General features: G+C 39.5%; 1 protein-coding gene across 3 annotated transcripts in view; it reads left to right on the top strand.

The window, feature by feature from the left end:
* The window catches only part of LOC117411697 (low-density lipoprotein receptor-related protein 2-like), a 38160-nt gene that overhangs the window by 9883 nt on the left and 1122 nt on the right, over positions 1-27155 (top strand). The window contains exons 14-38 of one of the 3 annotated variants that reach the window (XM_059023051.1): positions 659-874; positions 1268-1441; positions 2025-2237; positions 2546-2713; positions 3541-3759; positions 3917-4090; positions 5695-5907; positions 6221-6385; positions 7209-7427; positions 8354-8521; positions 9041-9256; positions 10936-11162; positions 11608-11737; positions 12426-12610; positions 13717-13903; positions 14777-14992; positions 16485-16668; positions 18173-18374; positions 18816-18980; positions 19493-19693; positions 20413-20959; positions 21407-21529; positions 22054-22161; positions 22569-22805; positions 26727-27120. In XM_059023051.1, coding sequence (XP_058879034.1) covers positions 659-874; positions 1268-1441; positions 2025-2237; positions 2546-2713; positions 3541-3759; positions 3917-4090; positions 5695-5907; positions 6221-6385; positions 7209-7427; positions 8354-8521; positions 9041-9256; positions 10936-11162; positions 11608-11737; positions 12426-12610; positions 13717-13903; positions 14777-14992; positions 16485-16668; positions 18173-18374; positions 18816-18980; positions 19493-19693; positions 20413-20959; positions 21407-21529; positions 22054-22161; positions 22569-22805; positions 26727-27120 — 5251 coding nt within the window. Of the gene's footprint in view, positions 1-658; positions 875-1267; positions 1442-2024; positions 2238-2545; positions 2714-3540; positions 3760-3916; positions 4091-5694; positions 5908-6220; positions 6386-7208; positions 7428-8353; positions 8522-9040; positions 9257-10935; positions 11163-11607; positions 11738-12425; positions 12611-13716; positions 13904-14776; positions 14993-16484; positions 16669-18172; positions 18375-18815; positions 18981-19492; positions 19694-20412; positions 20960-21382; positions 21530-22053; positions 22162-22568; positions 22806-26726; positions 27121-27155 lie in introns of all 3 variants that reach the window. The other 2 variants (XM_059023050.1, XM_059023053.1) reach the window with 2 other exon arrangements.

Here is a 27155-nt window from a genome sequence, read left to right as displayed (position 1 = left end):
GAGTTCACTTCCTATCTGTGTGCATAATGCAGATGAATTTCCTGCGTCCACCTATTCCTTGCATGTTTTTGCATAGTTGTGTACAGTAGTTTAACTGAAGCTTAATCAAATAGTATGCTAAAACCATAATATTTATATGGGCTCATTCCAGCGCAGGTGGACCTCAAGGGTTGCTAGTGTGCTTTCATTCTTCCATTATAATGGATTGTCATTTGTAACATTCCTATTTATAAAGTTGTGTAGCAGAACTACTGGTTTCATAGATCCTGGTTGGCACCAAATGGCTACTAAATTAACATTTGGTAGCCCAAGATGTGTGCGAAACAAAACCAGCAGTTTTATTTTACATTGTTAGAATCCCACAATGATCATGTGGCTTATTTTATGCAAATCAGCAAATTAAAGCTTAATTTTTGGTCTTTGTTAATGCATAGCTATTTCTTCAAAATAGTAATCGATGTTTACTTGATTAATTATATTTTTAGGTATAGGTTTTAAATCTTATATTTATATACTGATTTTAGAATATCACAATAATTATTGGGCATGACAATACAGTATATTCCAGTTGTATTACATGCAGTGCAGTATTTGGTTAGTTTTGCTGTGTTTGTAGGTAACCCACCTATTCCAACAGTGTGTCCTTTGTTTTCTGCAGGTTTGCATGTCATGAGTGTTCTAAAGAACAAGATGTACTTTCCAAAAAAAACCCTGAAAGGATCAACTGTAGCGGCACATGAGCCGTTCCTGCTGTCCTTACAGGATGACACCCTCACTCTGTGGGACAGAAGGGAGATGAAAATTCTCACAACGGTGGAACTGGAGGAGAGTGATATTGTGAGGGTGATGACTGTGACAAGCGACGTACAAAAAGGTTAGTACAGCGGCACATGGAACAGAAACTCTCTGGCAGCTAACTGATCCTCCGTCACTACCTGTGTGTGTTGAGGATGTGGCCAATATCCTTGGGACACAAACTCCACAATTCTCCTACTGCTTTTGTAATATCCCTTGGCACCTTCAAATGCCTTATCAAATGTGCCTAACCCATATCTTAAACACATTTACTTTTTGTCTCTTCTGACAATGTGAAATCACTAAACAATTGCCTCGAGCAGTAGCCATCTCCTACAAGTGTTTCAATTGTCTTAAGTTATGCTTACAAATATATTAAGCAATACTGATTTTAAATGGGAAGAGTAGCTAACAATGACAGATAAACCAAATGGCCCAGAATATATACCTTTTTGATTCTGTCTTTCATTAGATTCAAAAACTTTTAGAAGACCTGCCAGTACTCCTGCTCGTGTTTGTCCTCGGACATTTGTGCCTTGTAAGGATGGGAGTGACTGTGTTGCTCATGACCACCAGTGCGACGGGGAGAAGGACTGCAAGGATGGCTCGGACGAGGACAACTGTCCCCGGGAATGCGATAAGTCTGGTAACCTACATGTATATGACCTGTTTCAAAAACAGGTAGTGCTTTAAGAATTCTGTTGCATGTCAAGTTTAACATAGGCTTGTAATGGTAGTTCTAGAAGATGTTTCATGAAGGTTTAAGTATTGTACTTCCAGGAAATAAGGATTGTGTTTACGGCCTTGAGTTGTTCCATGAATGTTTATAGAGTAAATAAATTACTTGGATCAAGCTCTGCACTGCTTAGCAAAGCCCAGTAGTTTGATAGAATATATGGGGGAAAAATACATAATGCTTAAACTCACTTGTGTATGTCTACTGCACATGTAGAGCAGTGAGGTGAAGTACCTGGCTAGAGCAATGTTACTCCTCATTCATGACCATTCAACTGGAATCAACTTCTGGAACAACTTAAATCCCTGCTTTTTTATAGCTTTTCTACAGTGCAAAGCACTCCATTGGGGTGTAGTCCCTTAGCATGGTTGTAATGAGAGGGCTACATTTTTAGTTCTAGAATGATGAATTGCTACTGTGGGATGGTTAGCCCTGTTGCCAAGCCCAATACATTTCAATGCAACTTTTTTTTTCTTCAATTCTGATTTGTTAGGAAGTTTTCGGTGTCATGATGGAAGAAAGTGCATTGAATCGAAGTGGGTTTGTGATGGAGTCCCGCAGTGTGCTGACGGTTCGGATGAGGCGGACTGTTGGAAGCCCACCGAAAGCTGTCCCTTCCACTGTGATAAGACCAAATGCATTCCAAACCATGCTCTATGTGATGGTCATGAAGATTGCGATGACAAAACGGATGAAGAAAACTGTGGTGAGGTCACACTGTCAACTGATCTGTGTTTCTTTGCTAATATTGAGCTACTCGATCAATTCAAGAAGCCCTCTAGTCTAGAACAGTTCAAATATTAAATTATATATATAAAAAATATTCTTTTGAACAAGTGAATTAAAGCTTTATTAATATGGTCTGGTATTGGCTCCTCAAACAATCCTAAAGGAATCATTGTAACAATGAGTGGTGTGAACACAGGCTTGCCATTGTCCATTTCACCAAGTCAACTGGCTGCCTGAAACCAATGCTTTTGTTTGTAACCCTGTTTTCCCTTTTGGTTTTGAAAGCCAATAAAACCCGACCCGTCGGTACTACTCGCGTTTGTCCCAGGACGTTTGTACCTTGCCAGGATGGAAGTGAATGCATTTCCTATCACCACCTGTGTGACGGAGAGGAGGACTGTCCCGATGGCTCTGATGAAAAGAACTGTGTCGCCAGTGTGTGTAATGAGCCAGGTAACAGTCAGTAGGTGTTTTGACATGCTGTGGCTCCTCAAATATAGCATGCCTAGTACCAGTATACTTGTAATGTTGCAGATAATGCACTGGTCTGGTGGTTAACTTGAATGTCCAGGCTCACCTAACAGGTGAACAGGGGTGGATATCTTGTACATTTAAAATAGCCACAGATTCAATTTACCTGCTCATTTTAATAGTGTTAAGACGGTTATAGTCTCTTTACTGATTAGTTTTACCTGCAGTTTTAAACATATTTTTGTAACCTTCAAACAGAGTACAGAACTGTACATGCAATGTATGTCCTGAAATAAGGGCTAGCATTTTAAAGAACTACCTGTCAGGTTGAGTTTAGTACTATAGGAATACTGGCACGAGTACAAGTGAATGGACAGAAGCTCAAAGCTAAGGTCAGTTTAAGCTGTACACGTACGTTTGTCATCCAAGAACTCCTATTAATACTGTTTATTACTACACAACTTAAATCCAGCTATATTTCTTTTCTAATTACCAACATTCATTTAGTCCCTTGTCAATCTGAAGAGGGAAAAGGTTGATGAAGAGGTACGTGTCTGATTGTGTTGTGACAATTTTGAATAAAATTGAGAGGTGCCTTGCATATGATTTATTTTCAAAGCAAGTGATGTCAACCATGCTTATATGGAGAATTCAGCATGGTGAAAACAGTGGCATGGTTGATGCCAGAAATAGGGTTTCTCTGTGTTGTGGGATAGTCTAAACATGCACTTTTGATAGGCTGAAAGATCCTGAGCACTCTAATTTTGAATGCATCAGTTACATTGCCATTGATTCCATTGTCTTGTCAGGGCAATTTCAATGTCTAAGTGACAAGAAGTGCATTGAAGCAGAGCTAGTTTGTGATGGAGTACCACAATGTGTCGATGGCTTGGATGAAGCAGACTGTCGGCAACCAACTGCAGAAGACTGTGACTTCCACTGTGACGATAACACCAAATGCTTTGCTGGCGTAGTTATATGTGATGGTAAAGATGACTGCAATGATAAAACTGATGAGAGGAACTGCGGTGAGTCACACTGAAAGCATCACTGATGAAATTAATAAGCTATCTGTTTATAAATATATTGGACAATCGGATTTTAAATGGGGAGGGGGGGCTAACAATGAAATATCAACCAACTGCTCAGTATGTACACATTTGGTGTTAATTTGTGTTTCCTTAGATTCAAAGGCTTTTAAAAGACCTGCCAATACTCCTGCTCGTGTTTGTCCTTGGACATTTGTGCCTTGTAAGGATGGGAGTGACTGTGTTGCTCATGACCACCAGTGCGACGGGGAGAAGGACTGCAAGGATGGCTCAGATGAGGACAACTGTCCCCGGGAATGCAATGAGTCTGGTAATCTACCTATATATTAGTACGTTTACATGACAAAGCATTTTCCGAAAACTGATTTTCTTAACGTCACTTTTCTGTGTTTACATGATTAATGATGGAAAGTCTAATTAGAATTCAGCTGTATACATGGATTGACGTTTTCGGAAAACAAGGATATTTTCTCATGCAAAGTACTGTAGTACCCCAAGTACGATTAGAACAGACCAGACATTTTTTCTGCGATAGAACGGAGACAAGTCCAATAATAAGTGCTTTATCGAAGTGTCAGGTCTTAAATTCAAAGATTACTACCTCTCTTCTGATTCCCCACAATGTGCAGTCAGTCTTTCCAACAGCTCATCCTGTTCTATATTGCCAGTTTCTTTTGCAGACATGATTTTAAATTATCACAATTTTTAAAGTTGGAAAACCATGTGCTGCTTCAGTATGGGCTATTAAAATACATAGACAAATATTACTTGATCCCTAACTTATTTTTATTTATTTCTTGGCAGACACCCTTATCCAGGGCGACCTTACTCGTAAACAAAAATACATTTCAAGAATCACAGTACAAGTATTAATACAATTAAGAGCAAGATAAAATACAATGACTTTGGTTCTAGCAAGTACAAGTATATGACAAAATATGATTCAATAACGGAGCAAATGGATCCATGCAGACTGACTACATATTTTCTCTGTTTTCTAAAACCACGTGCAGGAATGAAGGTCAGAGTCTGCACATGTGCAGTACGCTATTAGAATAAGTTTTCCGAGAAGTGCGTTTACATGATATACATTTGGTTAGTTTTCGGAATTGAATCGGAAATTTCTAGGTGACGTTTTCCGAGAACTGACCCAAGGAATATTTCTATACATTTTCCGAAAACTCTTTACATGACTTTTGATATCGGAATTAGTTTTCAGAAAACTTCGTTTTCAGAAAAATATCAGAATTCTTATGCGCATGTAAACGCACTGTATGACTGTTTCAGTAACAGGTAGTGATTCGAATTGTTGTATGTCAAGTTAAAATAGGCTTGTAATAGTAAAGAGTTCTAGAAGATGCTCCATGAAGGTTTATGAAGTACTGTAGTTCCACGAATAAGGATTGTGTTTACGGCCATCCTCGTGAGTTCCACTCCATGAATGTTTAGAAGTATTCTTTAATATAGATTAAGTATAAGTAATGGTAAATGTATTTTTTTCCTCGGAGCAAGCTCTGCACTGCTTAGCAAAGCCCAGTTATGTTGTAGGAGTTGAATGCAAGATATTTTTCAAAATGAGGTCTGGTAAATGACAATGCTTCAACTCAGAACTTGTGTATACATGTCTGGTGCACATATGGAGCAGGGAGGTGAAGTAACTGGCTCTAGCCAGTGCAATGTTATGCCTCATTCATGGCCATTCAACTCGCTCATTTATTTAGAACAATTTAAATCCCTGCTTTTATATGTTTTCTACAGTGTAAACCACTCACTGGGGTGTACTCCTTTGGCATGGTTAGAATGAGAGGGCTACATTACAAGTTCTAGAATTATGTATTGTGACTGTGTGGGATGGTTAGCCCTGTCGCCAAGCCCAATGCATTTCAATGCAACTTTTTTTTTTTATTTTATCAGGAAGTTTTCGTTGTCTTGATGGAAGAAAGTGCATTGAATCGAAGTGGGTTTGTGATGGAGTCCTGCAGTGTGCTGACGGTTCGGATGAGGCAGACTGTTGGAAGCCCACCGAAAGCTGTCCCTTCCACTGTGATAAGACCAAATGCATTCCGAACCATGCTCTATGTGATGGTCATGAAGATTGCGATGACAAAACGGATGAAGAAAACTGTGGTGAGTCAGACATTTATTTTTCTGTACATTATTTTGCAACATAGTGAGCTGCTCCATCAATTAAAGAAGCCCTCTGGTCTAAAACAGTAACTATTAAAGTGTTTTGTTTATAAAAATAGACTTTGAAAAACATTATTTTGAATAACTTAGTTCTGGTATTGGCTCCTCAAACAATCCTAAAGGAATCATTATAACAATCAGTGGTGTTGTCAGTATGAACAAAAGCTTGCCATTGTCCATTTCACCAAGTCAACTGACTGCCTGAAACCAATGCTTTTGTTTGTAACCCTGTTTTCTCTTTTGGTTTTGAAAGCCAATAAAACCCGACCCATCGGTACTACTCACGTTTGTCCCAGGACGTTTGTACCTTGCCAGGATGGAAGTGAATGCATTTCCTATCACCACCTGTGTGATGGAGAGGAGGACTGTCCTGATGGCTCTGATGAAAAGAACTGTGTCAGTGTGTGTAATGAGCCAGGTAACCATCAGTAGGTGTTTGACATGCTGTGGCTCCTATATAAAGCATGCTGAGTACCAGTACACTTGTACGTATGCAGATACTGCACTGGTCTGGTGGCTAACTTGGATGTCCAGGCTCGTCTAACACAGGCCCACAGGAGTGGGTATCTTGTAAATTAAAATTGCCACGGTTAGAATGTATCTGCTTATTTGAATCCTGTGTTTCTAATGCAGTTCGACACATTACTGATTTATATTAGGCATTACCTACAGTGTTAAACAGTTGTCTAATACATTAAAATATTCAATACAGAACTGTACATGCAACTTTTATGTCCTGCAAGAAGGGCTAGCATTTTAAAGAAAGCCTGGCAGGTTGAGTTTACTACTATAGGGTTACAGGACAGCCAATTACATTATCTATGGTGGAATCTCAGCATGAAGTGAACGGAGGCTCAAAGCCAAGGTCGGTTTAAGTGCAGAGTCGCTGTGACCTGTACATAAACATTGGTCATATAACTCTTCTACTTTTTTTAGTAATACACAAGTTAAAAATCCAGCTATATTTATTCTAATTACCAACCTTCATTTAGTCCATTGTCAATTTGATTGAAGAGGGAGAAGGTTTATGAAGAGAATGCAGTTAAGTGGCTGAGGTACGCGTCCGATTGTGGTGTCACCATTTTAAATGGACTTTGCAGTTGAATGGAATTCAGAGATGCCTTGCATATTATTTTTTTTAAACCCAGGTGATGTCACCGTTAGTGATATGGAGAATACAGCATGGTAAAAACTGAGGGGTTTTCAATACATCAGTTACTTTGATTCCATTGTCTTGTCAGGGCAATTTCAATGTCTAAGTGACAAGAAGTGCATTGAAGCAGAGCTGGTTTGTGATGGAGTGCCGCAGTGTGTCGATGGCTCAGATGAAGCAGACTGTCAGCAGCCAACTGCAGAAGACTGCGACTTCCACTGTGACAATAACACCAAATGCTTTGCTGGCAGAGTTGTATGTGATGGTAAAAATGACTGTGATGACAAAACGGATGAAGCAAACTGCGGTGAGTCACATTTGATGCAGTTATCACTGCTATACTTCCAATGCTGTACTTTTTTTATATCCAACAGTGGCTTACCAAAAGTGCCTTACACCTAATCTAGTTCTCTTCCTTCATGTACAGAGACATAAGCAAATAAACACATGTTTATTCTGAAATCATGTATAGCACTAGCACAATGAGTGGGGCTGATACTTTGTGGTGTAGCCTTATGCGGATGAGATCAGCAATCCTGGTCTCTTTTTTTTGATTTGCAGATAATTCCTGGCTCAATCTGTATTGGAGTCCCGGGAAGTGTGTTTGTTTTTACTGGGGTGCTTTTACAGAGATCAGTAGAGGATGGCCCTCCCATGCTCAATGGGGTTCAGGTCTGGTGATCGGCCAGGACATGGCAGAGTTCTGGTACCCTAACCTGAGTTGCGTGAGCGGTGTGTGCCATAAATACTGCCCTCTTTGTACAGAGGGGCATTGGCATTGATGGCTAGCAGTGCTGTATCATGCAGAAGTTAGTTTTTTTTGCAGACCATAGCTCTGACTGCCCATGCAACTCAAAGATGGAGTCAGTGCCCATCCAATCCTTGACTTCTCAAAGAATGCATAGGAAGTCAGATTGTAATAGTACAAGGTAGTTATCAGAGTTGTGAACATGTGATCTAGACTAGTCAAAGTAATGACTGGGCCTCTGCTTTCATGTTCTGAAGTAAAACTATTGATTACCACAGCCAGTTTTTTTTGTTTGTTTTATAGTTTTACCTGGTTTCATGTCATCAAGGACTTGTTTTCTTGTTCAGCAGATCTATTTTAGGAGCACTCATGCTATATATATATATATATATATATATATATATATATATATATATATATATATATATATATATATATATATATATATATATAATATATAATATATATAAAAAAATTTTTTGCAGTTGCTGAAAGACCTTCAACTACACCTGAGCCTCTGATTTGCCCCAGGGCATTTGTGCTCTGTCGGGACAAGAGTGACTGTGTTCCTAATGATCAGGTTTGTGATGGGGAGAATGACTGTCTGGATGGCTCTGATGAACACAACTGTCCCAAGGGGTGTCATGAGCCAGGTAATTCAGACCGACTCCCCTCAAGAGAAGGCTCTGCAGGTGGTTTAGCCGACTACATATGCCATGTTTGGTATAAAGACCACTTTTTTTTTAAATTGTTGGTTTATAAATGTAATGTTTTACATATATTTTTTAATATTAAATTATCAAATGAACCAGTGGCTGGAAGCTAGACACCAATGCACAGTAGTATGATGCTACTGCAACAAAAATGGTCAGAAGTAGAATAGAACAACATGGTTATGCCTGATTTTGTTGGCGTTTTGTCTCCCAGTAAGTTATCCAACTTGAGCTTGCTCCAAGCATTGAGAGATTATACAGTGGTTTGCTGTTCGTAGTCAGTCTTTACAGCTGAAGTATTTTATTTGTGTGTGTTTATTTTAGACCATTATAATGGTCTAGCTGGGGTTGAACCAGACCTCCAGTTAGGTTCCAAGTTAGTGGCCTGAGTAAGTGCAACATTGCAGCTGAACTGCCAGGTTTTTTGTTTTCTAATAAAATAAAACTTGTTTTGGGCAGGGCATTTTCAGTGTCTGCATGGCAAAAAGTGTATCGAAGAGAATCAGGTTTGTGATGGAGTATCACATTGTCTCGATGGCTCGGATGAAGCCAACTGCTGGAAACCCACAGAAAACTGTGCCTTCCGCTGCGACGATAATGCCAGATGCTTTCCTGAGCAATTCCGATGCGATGGTGAACACGACTGTGTTGACGGATTCGATGAAAGAAACTGCAGTAAGTCTTGAGCTGTGTTGAGAGGACAATGTTGCTTGTTCACTTCATTGTCAGTTTCTTCTGTTTGACATAAAATCTGGGCTTTGTCATTCAAAGCATACCATAGTCATAAATGGTTTGACTACAAATTAGCAGAAGGCAATGTGTTGGTGTGTGTTTTTTTTTTCCCCCACCTCTCAAAAGAGCCAAATTCACAATGGTAGGTTTGACATACCTTTAGTCAATCGAAAGCTTGTTTTGAAAGTTACAGTGGAGGTACTTGTTGGCCATTGATGCCAATGCAACTACTTACTTATTTGTATTCGTATATATTTATGTGCATCAGGGGCGGCCGGTTAACAGTGTTCGCTTGCTCGCCGAACCCCCAGTCTCTCTTATTAAAGAACTGCGCTTCCCTTCTGGGTGATGTGCGTTTCATTTCCCCCCTCATGTGACACTGCCACATCAACAATGCCATTCATCCCATCTGTTTAATGGGCTGAAGCCGGACTGTGCTCGCTCAGGAATGAAAGCACCCAAATCCACCGTGCACATACGCAGTAGCAGCCAGCCGTCCGCCAGGACTGGCTTATAAATGTTTGGATGGAGCGCAGCCGGTTAGTGAACACGGTGATCAGTTAATCGGCACGCATGTGCCAAGACAACAGAGGCTATAAATATGAGCAGCATGACTTTGTCTCTTCTCAGTCTTGCGTGGTGTATTACTTTTGCGTAAAGACGGAAAATGTGTAAGCTGTTTTAAATATTAAAAGAAATTTCACAAGTCTAATGTTTATGAATACTCATTTGTTCAACTTCGTTCTTGTCACAGTTTTAATCTGCCTTTTATTTTGCACTGGTTCTCCCTTTTTCTCCCGAGGCTGCTGCTCTTCAGCAGTGCTTTAACTTAAGATCAGTAATATCTTGCTGTGCTCGGCAATCTTTTATTTTGTTAATTTTATCGACCACTACTGCCTGTTTGCGGTAATCAGTTATTAAATTATGTTTTTTTAAATCTTTTTTTTTAGGTGTTTTTAAATTACTATTTTTTTGTAGCTGATCAGTCTTATTGGGTCTATATAAATTATCTGCTGGTTCCTGAATTAAAAATGTACTTAATTGTTTGTGGGTTTTTTCCCCTTAATTGTGACTTCCATTTTAAGGTCTTATTTTTCTTTTCATGGTCTTTGAACTTGGGATTGATTTTGATTTCAGGGACAACTTAAATTTAAATAAATATACCTTTCAATTTGCGTACATTCAGTGTGTTTTAATATGTCTTTTCAACATCTCACTTTTTGATCTTAGCGGGATTTCTAAGCTTAATATTTAAACTGAGTAAAAGTGAATATCAAATGAAAACAATTTGTCTTAAATGTAGCACTGTCAAACTATTTTACTTATGGTCATTTCATACTTAATTTGTTAATTTTACATTTTAATCTTTTCATTTGACGTGTTTGGCAGGGATAGGAATGTAGCAAACATGCATTGCATAACCTGCCTGCCTCACTGCAATCTTTCCTAAGGGTCGACGATATAGATTAAAAGCAGAAGTCTTTAATGTCTGCGATATGAAGGATGCATGGGGGGGGGGGAAGCCGCTGGCTAGAATCTCCTGACTTGGACTAGATCAACTGAGTAGTCTCTTCACGGCCGTGCGTTACATACCTGGTCTAAAGTAGTATTCTTTCCGTTAGGTGAAGAGTGTGGTGCTTCAGAGTTTCGGTGCAGCAGCGGTCAGTGCATTTCCTCGGTCCTGCGCTGCGATGGAGACGCAGACTGCAGAGACCACTCTGATGAACTGGACTGCTCTAAACCTCCCCGCTGCCTGTCTGGGAAGAGGTGTCCAGAGAGCAAGGAGTGCTTTATAGAGGAGTGGCTATGCGATGGGGACTTGGATTGTAAGGATGGCACTGACGAGAAGGTGACTCCTTTCTATTGGAAACTCTCTGAAAAATGTCAAGCAAAGCTCTTGAGACTCCAAACCATAATGTATCTATTCAAGCCTTTCATAATAATCCAAAGCCACATTCAGGGATTTTTATCTATATAGATACATAGAGATATATGAATTCAATAGATATTCAAAGTGCTGCAAGGCCAAGGGCAGTTGCAATAAGAGCAGTAGAGACTTCAAAATGATTGTGGACAGCTAATGAGCATTTGTTATACAATTACAGCAGTGTTAATGGCCACGTGGCAAGGTTGCCTTAAATGGTCAATCTGTAGTTTTACCTAGTGTGAAATGTTTGAGTTTAAACTTCAGTGTATTCATTATTTTGAATTCTTGGATAGATGTTTTGCTGTTTGGATGAGAGACTCCGTTCAGGTTTAAGAATGAATAATAATGTGCGTTGTATCTATTTTAGAACTGCAAGTTTTCTGAAGTGAATTGCAGTGAGCTGCAGTGGACCTGTGCCTCAAAAACCCAGTGCATTCCCAACTCCTGGCGTTGTGATGGAGAGCAGGACTGCTCGGATGACAGCGATGAGACTGGATGTGAGACGTTGTTTGTTTTTTGATCTCCTTTCAAAGCTTATACTATACAGCTAGTGAGCAGTCTGGAATTTCAGTTTATATCAAGTTTTGAAGATGCAAATTTGTGGTGTAAATGACTAAATATTCTGCACTGAAGATTGACTTTATAACAAACTGAAGCTTATTCTGCATCAAGTTGGGAACACCCTTTTTAAATGTTTTATTTTTTGGTTGGTTTACTTGCAGGTTTTCTTCCTCAAACTCTACAAGCATTTACTCTTATTTCCTGGGTTCTGTCAAGATACATAGCAGTTTCACTCATTTCAGGTTTTAATATGAGCTTGATTAGCCACAGTGTAATTAACAAGCTCATGTTAAACTTGTAGTAAATCTAGTAATTGATCAAACTGCTATGCAATGGGAGTAATTTCCATCCCTGCAATGCAAATGTAGCTCATATTGATCACCATGATGGTGCTGTTCTGTTGAATAACATATTTAATAGAAACTGACTGCTAGAATCTATACATTGTTTCTCTTCACTAGGTGTAGAAATTGTTAGCACAGCATTTAACAATGTATATCATACATTACAATTAAATTAGTAAATCATTTTGTCTTGGTTTTTATTCAAGTGCCAAAAGCATGTTTTTCCAATGGTATTCTGTGGTGCCCCATGAAATTTGAATTTGCCCTGTGTTATGATCAGGTACCCCAGTGACGTGTCCAAGCCATCAATTCCAGTGTGGCTCTCCTGTGGAATGCCTCAACATAAGCATGGTCTGTAATGGGATAAACAACTGTGTGGATGGATCAGATGAAGGTGGGGACTGCAACTCTGTTAACTGTGAAAAGAAATGCTCACAAACCTGCTACAAGACACCCAATGGATCAGTAAGTATGAATGTCACCTTTTTGTTTCGAAAATAGTAATCTAAGGACCAGTAAGTATGAATGTTGCCTGACCAGAAGGTGACTTCTTCCTATTGGAAACTCGCTGAAAAATGTCAAGCAAAGCTCTTGAGACTACTAACCATCATGTTAATCTATTCAAGCCTTTCAGAATAATCTAAGATGAGAATGATGAGACGTAAAGATGAGAATTTTGCCAAAAAAGCTTTTTCTTCTGTAATGGAACCACCATAGGGTATTTGCAGAAATCCATTTGAACATTGTTTTATTCCCTAGCATTCAAGTTGTGTGTTTTTTTTTTAAAAGTTTTTTACACCTTAATTTCCTGGTGTACCAAGAAAGGTCCTCCTTGAAGAAATGTTCTCGAGTTCTGTTCAGAATAGTGTGTGCTAGAAATAGAAGCACTGATAAATTACAATTTAGAATAATTTGTTTCCAATTTAATTTTAAATAGCACTTTGATATACTGTAGTATATTGTGTAATTAAAGTAATCCAAGTAGAAAAAAAGGTTTATGAATTTATGTACGCTACTTTATTTTGTGAGATGGTGTGTGTTTTTTTTTTTTTTTTTTTTTGTGGTTAACCATATGAACACTTGAAAGTGTGAATTTACAATAATGTACAAGTCAGACTGAGTGTATAATGAATGTTTGAAGACTGGTACAAATTCAAGCCAGTTCAAAATGTATAGAGTACCCGACAGCCAGAGATGGGTAGACGGACATGATTAGGCAAAATTGTAAGAGAAAAGCTGATGTGACTGCCAGTTTTTGCACTGGCTGTAAGAGCATGGATGATCTTGAAGGATAAAAACATTTACATTGGCATTTACAACTAAAGTTTGTATTTCTGGCTCCAGTCAAATCTTTATCGGTGGAGATTGGCTTTAGCCCTAGCTCCACACACTCATTTTCTTGGAATTGGGGCTAAAGTTAACCTCCTCAATGGATTGTTACCAGCTTTATTATATTGATGCTTCATTCCCGGTTATGAAATGGTCAGATGGTTCATTTCCTCAAGCTTGGCATCCGCACCTAACTTAGTGTCTCAAAGCTGCATTAGACCAGATTCTTTTTCACTCTTCAGAAGTGTGGCTGTGAGAGGGGATTTAGACTCGCCAGTGATGGGCTGTCCTGTGTGGGTATTGATGAGTGTGAGGAGCTCCCCCATGGCTTTTGTAGCCAGACCTGTCGCAACATGAATGGGTCGTTCAGCTGTGGCTGTCACCCGGGATACCTGCTGGAGCTAGACGGTCGCAGGTGTAAAGCAGCTGGTATGGAACCTTACCATATGAATATATGGTTTTTTAGAAGCTCTTTTTTCATTTAAATGTCACTTGTGTTTAAGACAACTGCCCCCTAAATTACTGCAAATACTTAATTATGCAGACAGTTTTCACAGTTTGCAAAGATTTTTGTGAATTTAAGTTCTGGTTTACCTTTCCTGTGTTAACATTTTAAGTGTTCAGTGTGCTGCCATCCATGGCCTACATGTTCTAAATGCACAAAGACAATACAGAACCTACACTTATTGTTCCCTATATGTCAAAGGATTTTTCTCAATTGTATCTCTGTACACTATATATCCACCAGATGGGGCAACTTCCCCAAATGTTTTGGGCAAATCTACTCTGGTGCTGAATAATCTTAAATAAGTTTGTGGTAGCAGCTCAGATAGGAGGACTAGAATATTCAAAGTATTTTTGGGTAAACTTTCATGCCAATTCACACAAATGAAGCTTTAATTTGCTCACTAGATTCTTGAGGATTAAATCGTTAAATATTTCAGTAAGCGTTGCTTGGCAAACACCTTTCATAGCAGTTATTACCCCCTCCCGATTCATATTGCAATTCTGGCGATGGAAGAACTAAGTAGCTGGATCGCTCGATAGAAATCTGTTGGTGGCTAAAAAAAAATTGCATATTCATTGGTGAACTGCCTAAAACCACCACCAGTTCATTATCAAACCTTTCATGCTTTTGGAATCTAAAAGATCCAGTGTTTCTGGAACTATTTGATGTATTTCTCTTGTAAATGTAAACCACTATCTTTTTCGTGATTTCGTAATGACTGTTCATTCTAAATGTAGCAACACTAACAAACTCAAAGCAACTCATTATTTGATAGTTGTTTTGTTTTTTTTCAGGCCAGGAGCCATTTTTGCTAGCATCTGTCCAGTTTGACTTGCTGCTTTATGGACTGCGAAGCTTCAAAGAGGATGTTCTTACTTTCACTGGAAAGAAAATTATCTTTTCAGTGGACTATGATTGGAAGGAGAAGAAGGTGTTCTGGTTAAGTTTGGATGCTGAGAGTATAAAATGGATAACGATGGACAAGAAAAATAAGGGGACAATAGTGAAAGGTAAGACTTTCCTGGTCTCTTTTTAAAACAAACTATCCTCCTACATTGTTATGCCTCATTTCCACTGCTTGGTGCTACAGGCTTTGGCTGCCCATGGCCAGCTGTTGAAATCAAGTGTTTCAGTGCCTTTTTCAAAAACTGGCAGACCTCAAATTCTTGCCATGCATCAAAGGTCACCTGAGGGATTGTGGGATAGTATTGTTTTTCAACGAGTCTGTAACAAATACATTTAATTGGCTCATTACAAATAATTATAATATAGTTATATATAGTTATATATAGTTAGTTAAGGAGAGTACAGCCAGACAGGCTTTGTTTATCTTAAATTGAAAAATAAAAAAAGCAATGAGACTTCAGAATTGTGCTGAAGCAGGATGAACATTCAGTTTGTTATCTGCTTTCAGTGAACACAATAAATCTTAGACAGTGTCATTTGTGCTTTACCTACATGAAAGAATCTGCTACAAATGGTAGTGATTTCCCTGTTGCTTTCTTGACACTCACTTTCTAGCTATGTGATGACAGACTTCCTTTGTAGCCAGCGTGGCTACATAGAGTACGAGATACAAGCCTGACCAGATAGCCAAGCTCAGCTGCTTGGGTGAGCTGTGGAAACACAGTTTTTTGTTAGTGGGCAGCTGTAGCTGGGAAACAATGGTTAGCCATGGAAAATTACTCTGAACTGACCAACATCAACCTTGTTTCCAGAAATATTTAAGCAACACCTGATGATCACTGCACTGTCTGAAAAATGGAGGAATTGCTCATTACAGAACAAATTCCTTCAAAGCTTCTCAAAGTAGAAAGTGGGTCTGCTCCAGCAAGCATGTTTCATTATTCCTGTATATGATGGGCTTTAGGATGGTAGTATCTTGCATGTGGATTTTTCATTTAAAGAAGCTTAAATTGATATCTTGTAGTATTTAACAGCACTTAACTCTCTTTTTTGACAGTGTGTATTGTAACTTGGGTGCACTGATTACGACAATGAGATGGTTGACAGCTGCTGTTTTTCACTGTGGTACATGAGGTTCTTGACTTGTTCACAACTATGTGGATAATTTCAAGTAAACTATTGTAATGAAACAATGCAAGAACATTGAATTGTACTGCTTTAAGATGGGGTATGCAAGAACTCCAATATCAAATTACTGTATTAAACAAGATACTGCTGATTTTTCATGATTTTGCCAATATAAAGAATAACTGTTGTGCAAAGCTAGCATCACACAATACTGCCCCCTCCCCATTACTTTGCCGCACCAACCAAGGTTCAAATCAGTCATAAAACCAATTCAACAAGATGGTGTCTGGGCATAAACCAGAGAACATGCGCTCTCCAAGCAAGCATCTTAACCATTGCAAGAGCCAGACTCATATAGCTTTAACCACATGTCACTTACAGGAGTCAGAAGCCAAAACTGCTGTGAATCACCTAATGCTGCCTGTTTCACAAATACATCGTAACCCATGAATACATTTTCCCTTCTAGGAATAAAGTCTGATTGTATAGCAGTGGACTGGGTGGGTAGGAACCTGTACTGGACGGATGGAGCTGCTGGACAGATCTTGGCTGTTAGTCTGTATTCCAATTCAACTGGGACCCACAATTATACAGTGGTGTTGGATGAGGATCTTGAGCAGCCCCGCTCTCTTGTGCTCCAGCCTCTCCGTGGGTAAGTCTAGACCTCTCACTGTATTGGTTGGTAAAGCGATGAGAGGCCAGCATGTACAGTTTTAGTTCTATTCTTTTTACCATAAGCATATGTGTTTATTAGCTGTATGTCATGTTATTGGTGCTGCAGTACTAGAAGACAATTTTACTGTTTTGAAAGTGAATTAAGAATGTCAACGGCGCCAGATCGCGTCCAGGCTGTGCAGAGTCCAAACTTTGCTGGGGACCCCGAGGGGGGCGTCACATTGGCTCTGACAATGCCGGGGTGGGGGAATGGGAAACCGGCAGGGATTACTTATGGCGCAACAGCGAACCCTACTGGCCAGACATAGTGTTCAGGGTGAAGTGGTGTGCTGGTCTCTGTTCTCCGGGATTCCCTCACAGCTCTGCACTGGATTGCTTGCTGTAAAAGCGATTCTGGCCTCAGGCTTGATCGGAGGACGCTCGCATGCCCTCAGAACATCTGTGCTGTATGGAGTCATGCTGCGGTGAGGAGAAAAAACAATTGGGGGGGGGGGGGGGGGTCTTTGTACAACTAGAAGTGGTGTTGCCATCAGTTGTGTAATGGCATGACTTCTTTCCTACATGTTCATAGTCTTTTGGGTTACTTTGCTAGTGACTGATGCCCTTTAGATGTCAGCCCTGAGCAATCTGCATCGCCTGTCATTTCTCAGCATCTTCCAATTGCATGTATATTGATCAGTGTTACTAGACTTTTGGCATTCCTAAAATGCATGTGATCAAGTGGTCCTTTTGATTTTCTCCAGTCAATCTTTGCTTTTGCCCTAGCTGGTGCTCCTGTGGTTTAGCTGCTTTGCAGTGCTTGCTTTCTTCCTAATACTGTAGCTTGCACTACCTTTTTAAAAATGATTTCCCAATTCATTGTTTTAAAATCCATTTTGAAATCCTGTAGGATCACACGTCCTAATTTGTATGAAGTCTACTCCAGTAATAAGACAGCTAAAGATGCTTCTCATCAACATTTGAAATTCAAAAGGATTGAGCAGAGTACTAGGAAAAGAGATGAGCATCAAATGATGATTCTTTGAATGGCAACTATCAATGGTTTTAACTTGGAGTAAATCGCTTAGTCACGTGTGACTGCTCTTCAGTTCTAGTTGCCTGCCCTACTGTAACGTGTGTATTCGAAAGCATCTAGTGTACAGCTGGGCATTTCCAGCAAAATAGAACTTAGAAGTGACAGATCACTACTAGATGGGGCTAGTTCTTGCCGCCTAAAGACATTTTGGCTGATCTAGCCTATTTTACATACTGTGTAGATCTGTGGCATGCAACTAGAACGGAGGAGCAGCTCCTGAACTTTGGTGAAAGGATTAGCACAGATGTATTGGGAAAAATAAACCAGGATTTGAGTAATTACTATAATTGCCACAGGATGACAAAGTAGGCAAGGCAACAGTAAACAACATATAAATAAGCTACTCCTTATGTTTTTGGTATTTAACTAGCGCATCTTTAACAATCTTGTATTGTCTAATGTGCAGGTTGATGTACTGGTCTGAAATTGGAGGAGAGCCACAGATAGAAAGAGCTGGGATGGATGGCTCCAATAGGAAAATGCTCATTACAAAGGGACTCGGGTGGCCTATTAACCTAGCCCTTGATTTGCTGAGTGACAGGATCTTTTGGGCAGATGACAAATTCAGATGCATTGGCTCAGCAAATTTAGATGGCACAGATATAAAGGTACATTATTTGACCTGTTACTGGAGGTTACAGTGGCAACTGACGAATGGTATACAGTAGAACCTGTCGTATCTGGTTTTGTAAGATGATACAAACTTGTGGCACTGCCTGACAGTAATTTCAGAATGCCCCAACTATTAATAAAGCAACTATAAAATAGTATAATGACTCTGTGTGACATACAATATTTTACATATCCGATGGAACCCTAGAACAAATTAAATCGTATGACACAAACTACTGTAGTTTCTGACTTCAGAAGATTCTTGGTTTTCTGTACAATTTAAGGTGAAATTTATTTATTCCCAGTACAAGTAATTTAAGAAATGATTGCCTCAATTGATTCTACCTTGCAGAGTCAGAGAGCCATGTGTGTTATGCAAAGAATTTTTAAACTTCCATTTTCAAAGGATTGTCCTGTTTCTTATCCAAAATGTACAGTTGTTTCAGCTTCTAGAAACTCCAAGTCCTTTCTCTCTAAGTGTATTTGAAGATGTGATTTACTGGTCTGATACCAAAATGAGAACAATTCAAAAAGCCAACAAAGACACTGGCAAGAATCGGACTGTCCTTATTAAACGACTTGGTCAACCCTTTGGACTGAAGGTAAGTGCCCCCTGGTGTCAGTGTGCCTAGTCTTGCACAGTCACTTAATCGTTCTTCTCTTATAATAAATTGTATTGGTTTTGGGGTGTTCCTGTTAGATTTATTTGAAGTTCAAATGTATGTCTTGTGTATATTGGACACCAGCTGGAAGAGGAAGGCTTGTCCTGGGAGGGATGATTACCTCCTTAGGGATGTGATGGATGGACTGTTACAACTGGTGAAACTGCACCTGCTTCGGTCTTGCTTGTCAGTGGGTAGCAACCCTGGTAGGCAAGGAAGTAAAACAAAACTGCACTTTTAATAGAAATATCAACCCAATGTGATACAAAGATTGTGGAAGTGGCCAGTATGTAAATCTAGAAAGCTGCTTGTCCAATACTGATAAAACCAGGGCATTATTTAACCCACGATATGTGGAGGTGCCTGTATAATGCACATGCGTCAAATGTACGTACTCTAGATATAGGTCATGGTTAACTACTGTGTCCTGACCATCTACTTTATTTGATTAGGTTATACATGAGACACTTCAGCCAATAGCTTTTAACCCCTGCCAAAATCTGGGCTGTTCCCATCTATGCTTGTTGGGGCCAAAACAGAGTGGAATGTGCAGATGTCCCATTGGATTCCTGCTGGCTAATGATGGCACAACCTGTGTGTTGCCAGCAGACACAGCATTTCTGTTCCTTGTTTCACCTTCTGTCATCACTCAGGTAACCAGCTCTCTTTGGCCTTTCAGATCTTTGTCAATCCAGGACCATGTTTGTCAATACCATGTAATAATTGTGTGGGTGTCATCTTAGGGTTAAGGACTGATACTGGTCAATACTGACGCACATTCAGTATCCAAGCAAGTATCACTGGCGGCTCAGTTTTAGGGAGTTTTTTGGTCTAGAATAAAATATGGAAGTTTAGTTAAATTTCTCATTCATTAACATCAAATTAAAGGCAAGAAAATGAAGGTAGGGGAAGTATTAGTTACCACCCCGGTCTTCACTATCACAGCATACAGAAGAAATCGCAACACAAAACTGAGAAACACCATGCCATTACAATATAAAGGGGTTTGTTCATATGTAAATATGTAGAAAATGTTTGTCAAAGGGGTCCCTGGCAGAAAAATGTTAAGCAGATGTTGCAAGTCGGTTTCAGTCACAACAGGCAAGACAGCTGATCTTACCTTCCTTTAGGAGCTACAATATCCAAGACTGTAAACGTTTGATTCATGAGGAGTAGTTGCAATTCATGACTAAATACGCTATTCTGGAGAATAGAATAAGACTCATTTTCATCTCCCAACTTTCAAACAAATTGGCAGTGGGTGAATTCTTGTCCTACCACTAATCTATAACATGAGCTGCAATTTAGAAACATTTACTATACATTTATCTAATGTACCAGCATTTCGTATTAAATGTTTTGTGCTTTTCAGGTTTACCTCAAGAACATCCAGTCCACTATTGGCCTGAAGACGTTGCCTGAACACAAAGCTCTCTCTGTCCCCATCGTCAACCAGATAACTGCTATGGATTATGTGCTCCAGGACCAGTCTGTGTATGCTGCTGACTCGGAGGGAGGCTTTATCGCACTGTTCAAGCTGAAGGAGCAGGAGCTGGTTTTTCGTGGGAAGGTGCTCCAGCTGGAGGGCGACGTGGTGACGTCCCTGGCTGTGGACTGGATAACCCACAACATCTACTGGAGCAGCAGGCAGCAACTCATTCACGTGACCTTAGCCAGCAAGGCCTACACCACCATCCTCTTCGACAGAGACCTCAGCCAGCCAAATTCCATCGCCGTACACCCACCCTCTGGAGTCATGTGCTTTTCACACATGCAGGAAGAGGGTAGGAGTGGGGCACCCCAGATAGAATGCTCCTACATGAACGGAATGAATCGGAAGCTGCTGTGGAAGAAAGCAACGATGCCCACTAGCCTGGTGTTTACAGACTCTGGCACTATGCTTTACTGGGCTGATGTTGGTATAGCAACTTTTCTTTTCATGTTGTCTACAGATAGGACTAAAGTAACTATACAACACTTAGTAACTAATTTAAGTAGTTTGTGTCTTATAATGAAAGTCTTAACTGTGTATGGGCAGTCCCAAAAGGTTTGTGGACTGCTTGCTGTTTTTTTCTTAATCATCATTACTGAGCTTAATTGGCAATGTTTACCTTTTCTTTTTCTTCCTTGATAGCATACCTTCTAGCTGTGTCAATAGTGTAGTTTTAAAGCCTCAACATTAGCTTAAGTTTTTTTTTTTTAGATTTTTTCCTAAATGCTTAATTTAATTTCATATTCAATTTATTTGTTTATTTCCCAATTTTACACATTGCAGAATTTGTAAAATATGAAAAAAAATCCAATGAACTTTAACCTTTTAAGTTTTTTTTTATTCAATACAGAAACACTTCCTGCTTTGTTGACAGGTGCTGGAGTCATTGGTTCCATTTTACTTAATGGTTTAAATTACAAAGAGTACAAAACTGGACCGGAGCGTCTTGCTGCTTTTACACACATTGAAAAGATGCTCTTCTGGACAACAGTCAATGGTGAGGCATTGTTGGAAAAGTGAATATACATTATTTACCTCTCCCCTCATGGAAACTGCAGTGTCCAGTGTAGTGAATGGTGGAAGAGGTGCTACAGCAGAGGTGGTTCCAAAACTGTGGACCCTATTGGATATATGTTGGCTTAATATATCGGCTAAATGAAACTACTGATGAAGTTCTGTGCTTTAAAAGTGAAACTAGAATGCATTTGTCAAAAATGGGCTTTATAATTTTGAATACCCTCAGGTTATTTATTTTTACATGGAGTGTTATTCTGGACTGTAGTGCCAAAATGAGATGAAAGGTTGGGCCCCAGGTTTGGGAACCCTTAGCCTTCACCTACATGTGCAGTATACATCTAAATGTTTCTAGGTCAGATGCTAGCACTGGCATAGGACATTAAAGTTACTAATGGAGTCTAAAATATAAAATGTTCAAAATTACCAGTACTGCAAATGGAGTAATAGGTAATGCACCCAAAGTGGATGGTAACATCTTTCTCTCCCACCCCCCACCCCCACCAGATACAACTAAGGTGTGGTACAGCGATGGTCTACAAACAAAACATCTGTGGTTTGAAGTGAAGAAGGATGTTGTAGATTTGAAAGTGTACAGCAAGTTTAGTCAACAAGGTACATTTTATTTAATGAGTCTTGCATATTCTGGTAACCCCAATTTGGATATGCCAGATTCTATTCCTTCAGTCTTTTAATTTGTAGACATTCACTGAGTTTGTCTCCACAGACATAGTGATTCATTCATTCTCTGGGGCTATCAATCTCTTTCTAGCTTTTAGATAACTTTACCACCAAAGTATTGAACTTATGTCTTTGACTGAGACTTAGAATCAGGATAGTATCTACCATTGTGGTCTCAGAATTCTACTTGTGGTGTAAATTTTGCAGATTTAAAACCAAATTAAATCCTGATCTGTTTAATTACCACGAAGGGGAAGTTACTGACCTTTATCTCCCTTGCTTTCTTTGACCACCCATATCTGTACATATTCTGTCCTATTGTCATAGTTTTTGTTTCCTAGGGACAAACAACTGTGTGGAAAAGAATGGCGGGTGCAGCCACATCTGTCTACCTTACCCAGGAGGGAGGACCTGCAAGTGTCATATAGGCTACAACTCAACTAATGCAACAGCCTGTGGGAAGGATGTGAGGTGCCCAGAGATGACCAGGCCTTGCAAAGATGGACGGAAGTGTCTGCTGAGAGAGAGGTTCTGCGATGGGCAGGCTGACTGCCTGGATGAATCTGATGAGGAGAATTGTAAGTAAAGTGTGCTGACATGTAAAACAACCTGTGTATTTAAATGTATCTTTGCATGTTATAGTATCACTCAGTGAGGCAGTCTGTTGACTTGTGGTGAGTAGAATTTGTTTGTAAAGGGAAACTAACCAATGAAAAGTAGACATGGTTGTCGTTTAGTTTAAATACCCTGGCTGTCAAATGTATATACAGCCTGAGATCACAGTAATGTTACGTAGAAATGGTGGTGCATCAATATATTTTCACAAGTGAAAAGCCGGCTCACAATGTAAATCTGTATGGCTTCGCTTGCGCAAACAGCAGTAGACTAAATAAGTAATTTTGCTTGGGGAAAGGTGGGGCAAAGGTAAATTTGCCACCATACCTGATGTCAATTAATGATGGCTTTGTTGTAGAAGCATCTGAAGTTCCTGATTTTTAATAGTGTAGTACTGAAAGTCTAAATATGCATCAACACATTGTAACTCCATTGTGTTTCAATGTAAATGAAAAGTTTCTAAATTAAATACATGGTGTGATATTAAGCAGAGGGAAAATAAACATAACTGCATCCAACGTGTCATCTTTGAGGAAGTGGTAGTTGATGAGACAACGAAAGCAACAGTCATGAACACTGTCAAGCAAGTTCCCCTGTCGGATACGACTGCATTGGATAATGAAGTGCTCCATTTATTGAACGGTCTGAGAGGTATTGAGTTTGTGTCACTGGCTGTTGACTCAAAGGACGAGGACATAATGAAGTTGTGTTTGTATGCGAGATACTTTGATGGCCAAATCTTTTAAGAGGATCTATTGGGTTTGATCTCTCTAGAAACGTACGCCAGTGGAGACATTTGTGCAAATTTGTGCAGTCGTTGAGGAACACTGACTCTTGCTAAGCAAGATTTGCTTTCTGGTAACGGATGGGGCACCTTCAATGCTGGGCAAGCACAAAGGTCTTGCAGAACCACTGGAAGTAGTGCCAAAAATGAAGGCACCGCATCATACACAGTGTGCTGTGATAAAAAGCACACTTCTGCGAGCTCAAGTCTCACATTGAGTTCCTTCAACATGGTGCCCACAAGAAGGCAGCTGAATATCTTTTCCTTCCATAAAATAATAAATTTTAATCTCAAAGTAGTGTTTTTGTGACATTTGGCCACCTGAATACATTAATGTGCAGCTGCAAGGCAGGGAGGACAATCTGTGACCTTGTTGAAGCTGAAAGCTTTTCAGAAGAAGCCAGATAGATTTCGTGGATTTGAGCTTTGGGAAGCGCTTGCATTTCTCTTAACTCCACAGCTACCGATCAGCACTCGAGTCTGATCATGTAATCAGTCCCATCATGAGAAGCTTCCTTCAACAGGTAAGGAACAACTTCAGTGCCTGAGTTGAGATTATATCATTCCGAAGGATGTAATTGCATTTGTTTGTAAACCTTTCTCCATACTATCTGAGGGCGACTTTGCATTTCACGTCTGCGAGGTCCTCCCCATATTAAACAAGGGTGCACTGCAGCTGGAACTAGTCCATCTGCAAATTTCTGACGCACAGAAGAATTTAAACACACTGATCATAATCTGGACACCAGAAGTATCCAAACCTGGTCTCCTTGTGCTCAACGTTTGGATCAACTTACACATGTAAATCCAGCTTTTCAGTCATGAATGTCATCAAATGATGCCCGAAACAAGCTTACAAATTAATCTCTGGAGAGCTACCTTCATATAGCAGTCACATCGCTGCAGCCAGATTTTAACAAGGTAGTACAGAGTTAAGTGCCACTTCTCACTAGAAACAGATGACCAAAATTAGCAAAGTAAGTCCTAAATACAGTATTGTTGTGTAAATATCTCCTTTTACTGTGCTTTTTAATTTTTTTCTATCATTTGCTCATGCTGTTTGTTCTTTTGTCTGTCACGCAGTCTGGGGCTATTGACGCTGAATCGCTCTCACAGATGTGCATGTTTTAAAATAAAAAGCACAATCTTGGTTCTTCAGGTAACAAAACCAACAGTTCAGCCCAGAAAGTCAATGGAGGCAGGGACCTTAAAGATACTTGCAGAAGAGGAATAATTGTTTGGAGAAGATAAATAAACTGTTAGGTTAAACTGACGTTTATTGATTTGAGGGTAGCTTACATAGTGATTTGTAAACAGAGTGGTTATTACCAGTAAAGTGTAGTGATCATTTATTCCTGTATTATGGCGTGCTGCCAATAAATACTGCTAATTGAAGAACTGTCAGAGTAAACTTAGCTGTCATTTTATAAACTCTTCCCAGCTTTAACAATCAGATAAATTAAATGTATTGCATAGCATTGACCTAAATAGCCCAATTCAGATGGATGTTTGAGGAGCACAGCAGATATGATTCTCTTCTGATTGTGAAAATAAAATTCAGCTTATTGCAACTTTTTTTTTTTAATTCTTCATTCCTGGCATAATTTCAAGTTTCAAAAAGGCGTGCCCAGTTTTAGTCATTTTGTTGAAGTAAATGAAAGGAGGAGCTGTAGTTCTCACGAGAATCTGATTACTGGTTGGACTGTCACAGGACTGCCAATCCAGGGAGTCGAGCCTTGTGTATCTGTCAGTCTGCAGTAAGTAAACTATTTATACAATTTAATACATGTGCAATAATTATAAATGTGATAACTTGCATACTGTAGATGCAAATGTAAACCTTGAAGCCTAGAATTGTTGGAAGGACTTTTTGATAATCGACATGAAGCAGATTTTCCTACAGAAACTGGCTTTACTAGATTTGACGTCTTCCACACCTTGTTCAACTATTCATCCTGACAGTTTTGAAGTTGTATTCATTTTAAAATATAGGTACATTGATACACTTTTTTATTGTAGTGATGGAGGGGGGGGGGGGCATGTTGTAGACATGAAGGGTCTCTTTTTTTAAACTAACATCTGAGGGGAATACAATGCTCAGTGAGTGTCTGTAGTTTTGCCATTTGCACAGGTCTTATTTTGGTGGTAGTTAGGATTTTATTACCCTCTGCTAACTCCATTCCCTTTTGAAGTGTCCTGGTGAAATGGTAGTGTGATGTATATATGTCTGATCTTCTGAATGTGTCCTTGGAAGCTACGGATATCAATAGGAGATCCCTTCAGCTTATTTTCATAAGTATAGGAGTTTTGTTGAGGCTTTAGCCATTTTGATATATAGGTCAATGCAGCTTGCAAAATGCTTTGTCTACTGTACAGTGAAAAATCAAGAACTGCATTCACAAGGCTACAGCATCGCACATCGAAGATCATACAGGAACTTAAACGGCTACTGTTTTTATAAGCACTTTAATTTTCCTTAAGGGTTTAAAAAGTAAACAATATCCTGTACCCATGGCAGATTTATATTCCTTTATTTATTTTAAAGGTGAAATCTTTCTGAAGAGGAAAAGCCTGATCCTATAAGTACACATACTGTTCTACTTTAAAAAAAGACCATGTCAATTGATATTAACAGCTCATCTACAACAGCAGTATGGTACACTGCATTTACCACCTGCTTCTCTGTGCACAGTTTACATTTACAGTGCAAGATTACATACAAGATTACGTGCTTTTGTTTTTAAGAATTTTTACTTTATTCTCCCATGTATACTATTTTTGTCATTTTTGTAACGGTTTGGATGATAAGCATTACTAGTTTCACCATAAGGACTGCCAATCTTGTTAAATTGGTGGCAGAATAACATTCATGTCTCAACTGGGTGTGGTGCAGCCTGTTACTTTTAATTTTCCATATCCATAGTGCTTATTGTATAGCCAAGAACAGAACTAATTTTTAAAATAATAGTCTATAGCTATGGGTACTGTTTTGAATATTTTCTGGTACAACTGTGTGTTTTTTTTCTTTCAGCACACACTTAATGGCAGTGTTGCAAGGGTATAACTTTTTTTTTTTTAAATGTAACTTCTGCTCACATAGGTCATTTAACTGAAGGAACGGTGAAATCTGGACTCGGGCCTGCAGCTGTTCCACGGAGCCCTCCATCTCCACATGCTGACATTGCTGAAACCATTCCTACCACCTTTGCCTCATACCAGAGCATCATGACTACGGAAGAGGAGGTTTTGGTTCGAAATCTGGGATCCCAGCCTTGTGACAAAGAAATATGTCACCTGAATGGTGACTGTGTGGTGGTTGACAACAAAGTGTCATGTGACTGCAAGTTGGGTTACACAGGAGAGTTCTGTGATGGCAAAGTGTTCGAGTCAATTGCCGTTCCCTTGACGCTGAGTGTTGTTCTTGTCTTGGTAACACTTTTTGTAGCAGGCGTGATATATGCTGTTCTGAAGAGGAAAGCCAGGTTGGCACAAAGGTATATAATGAACCCCTTTACTGGTGTTTTAGTAG

The sequence above is a fragment of the Acipenser ruthenus genome, chromosome 1, assembly GCF_902713425.1.
Source record: "Acipenser ruthenus chromosome 1, fAciRut3.2 maternal haplotype, whole genome shotgun sequence".
NCBI classification, from domain to species: Eukaryota; Metazoa; Chordata; class Actinopteri; order Acipenseriformes; family Acipenseridae; genus Acipenser; species Acipenser ruthenus.
The sequence above is the reverse complement of the archived record's forward strand: the minus strand, read 5'-3'. Positions and strand labels throughout refer to the sequence as shown.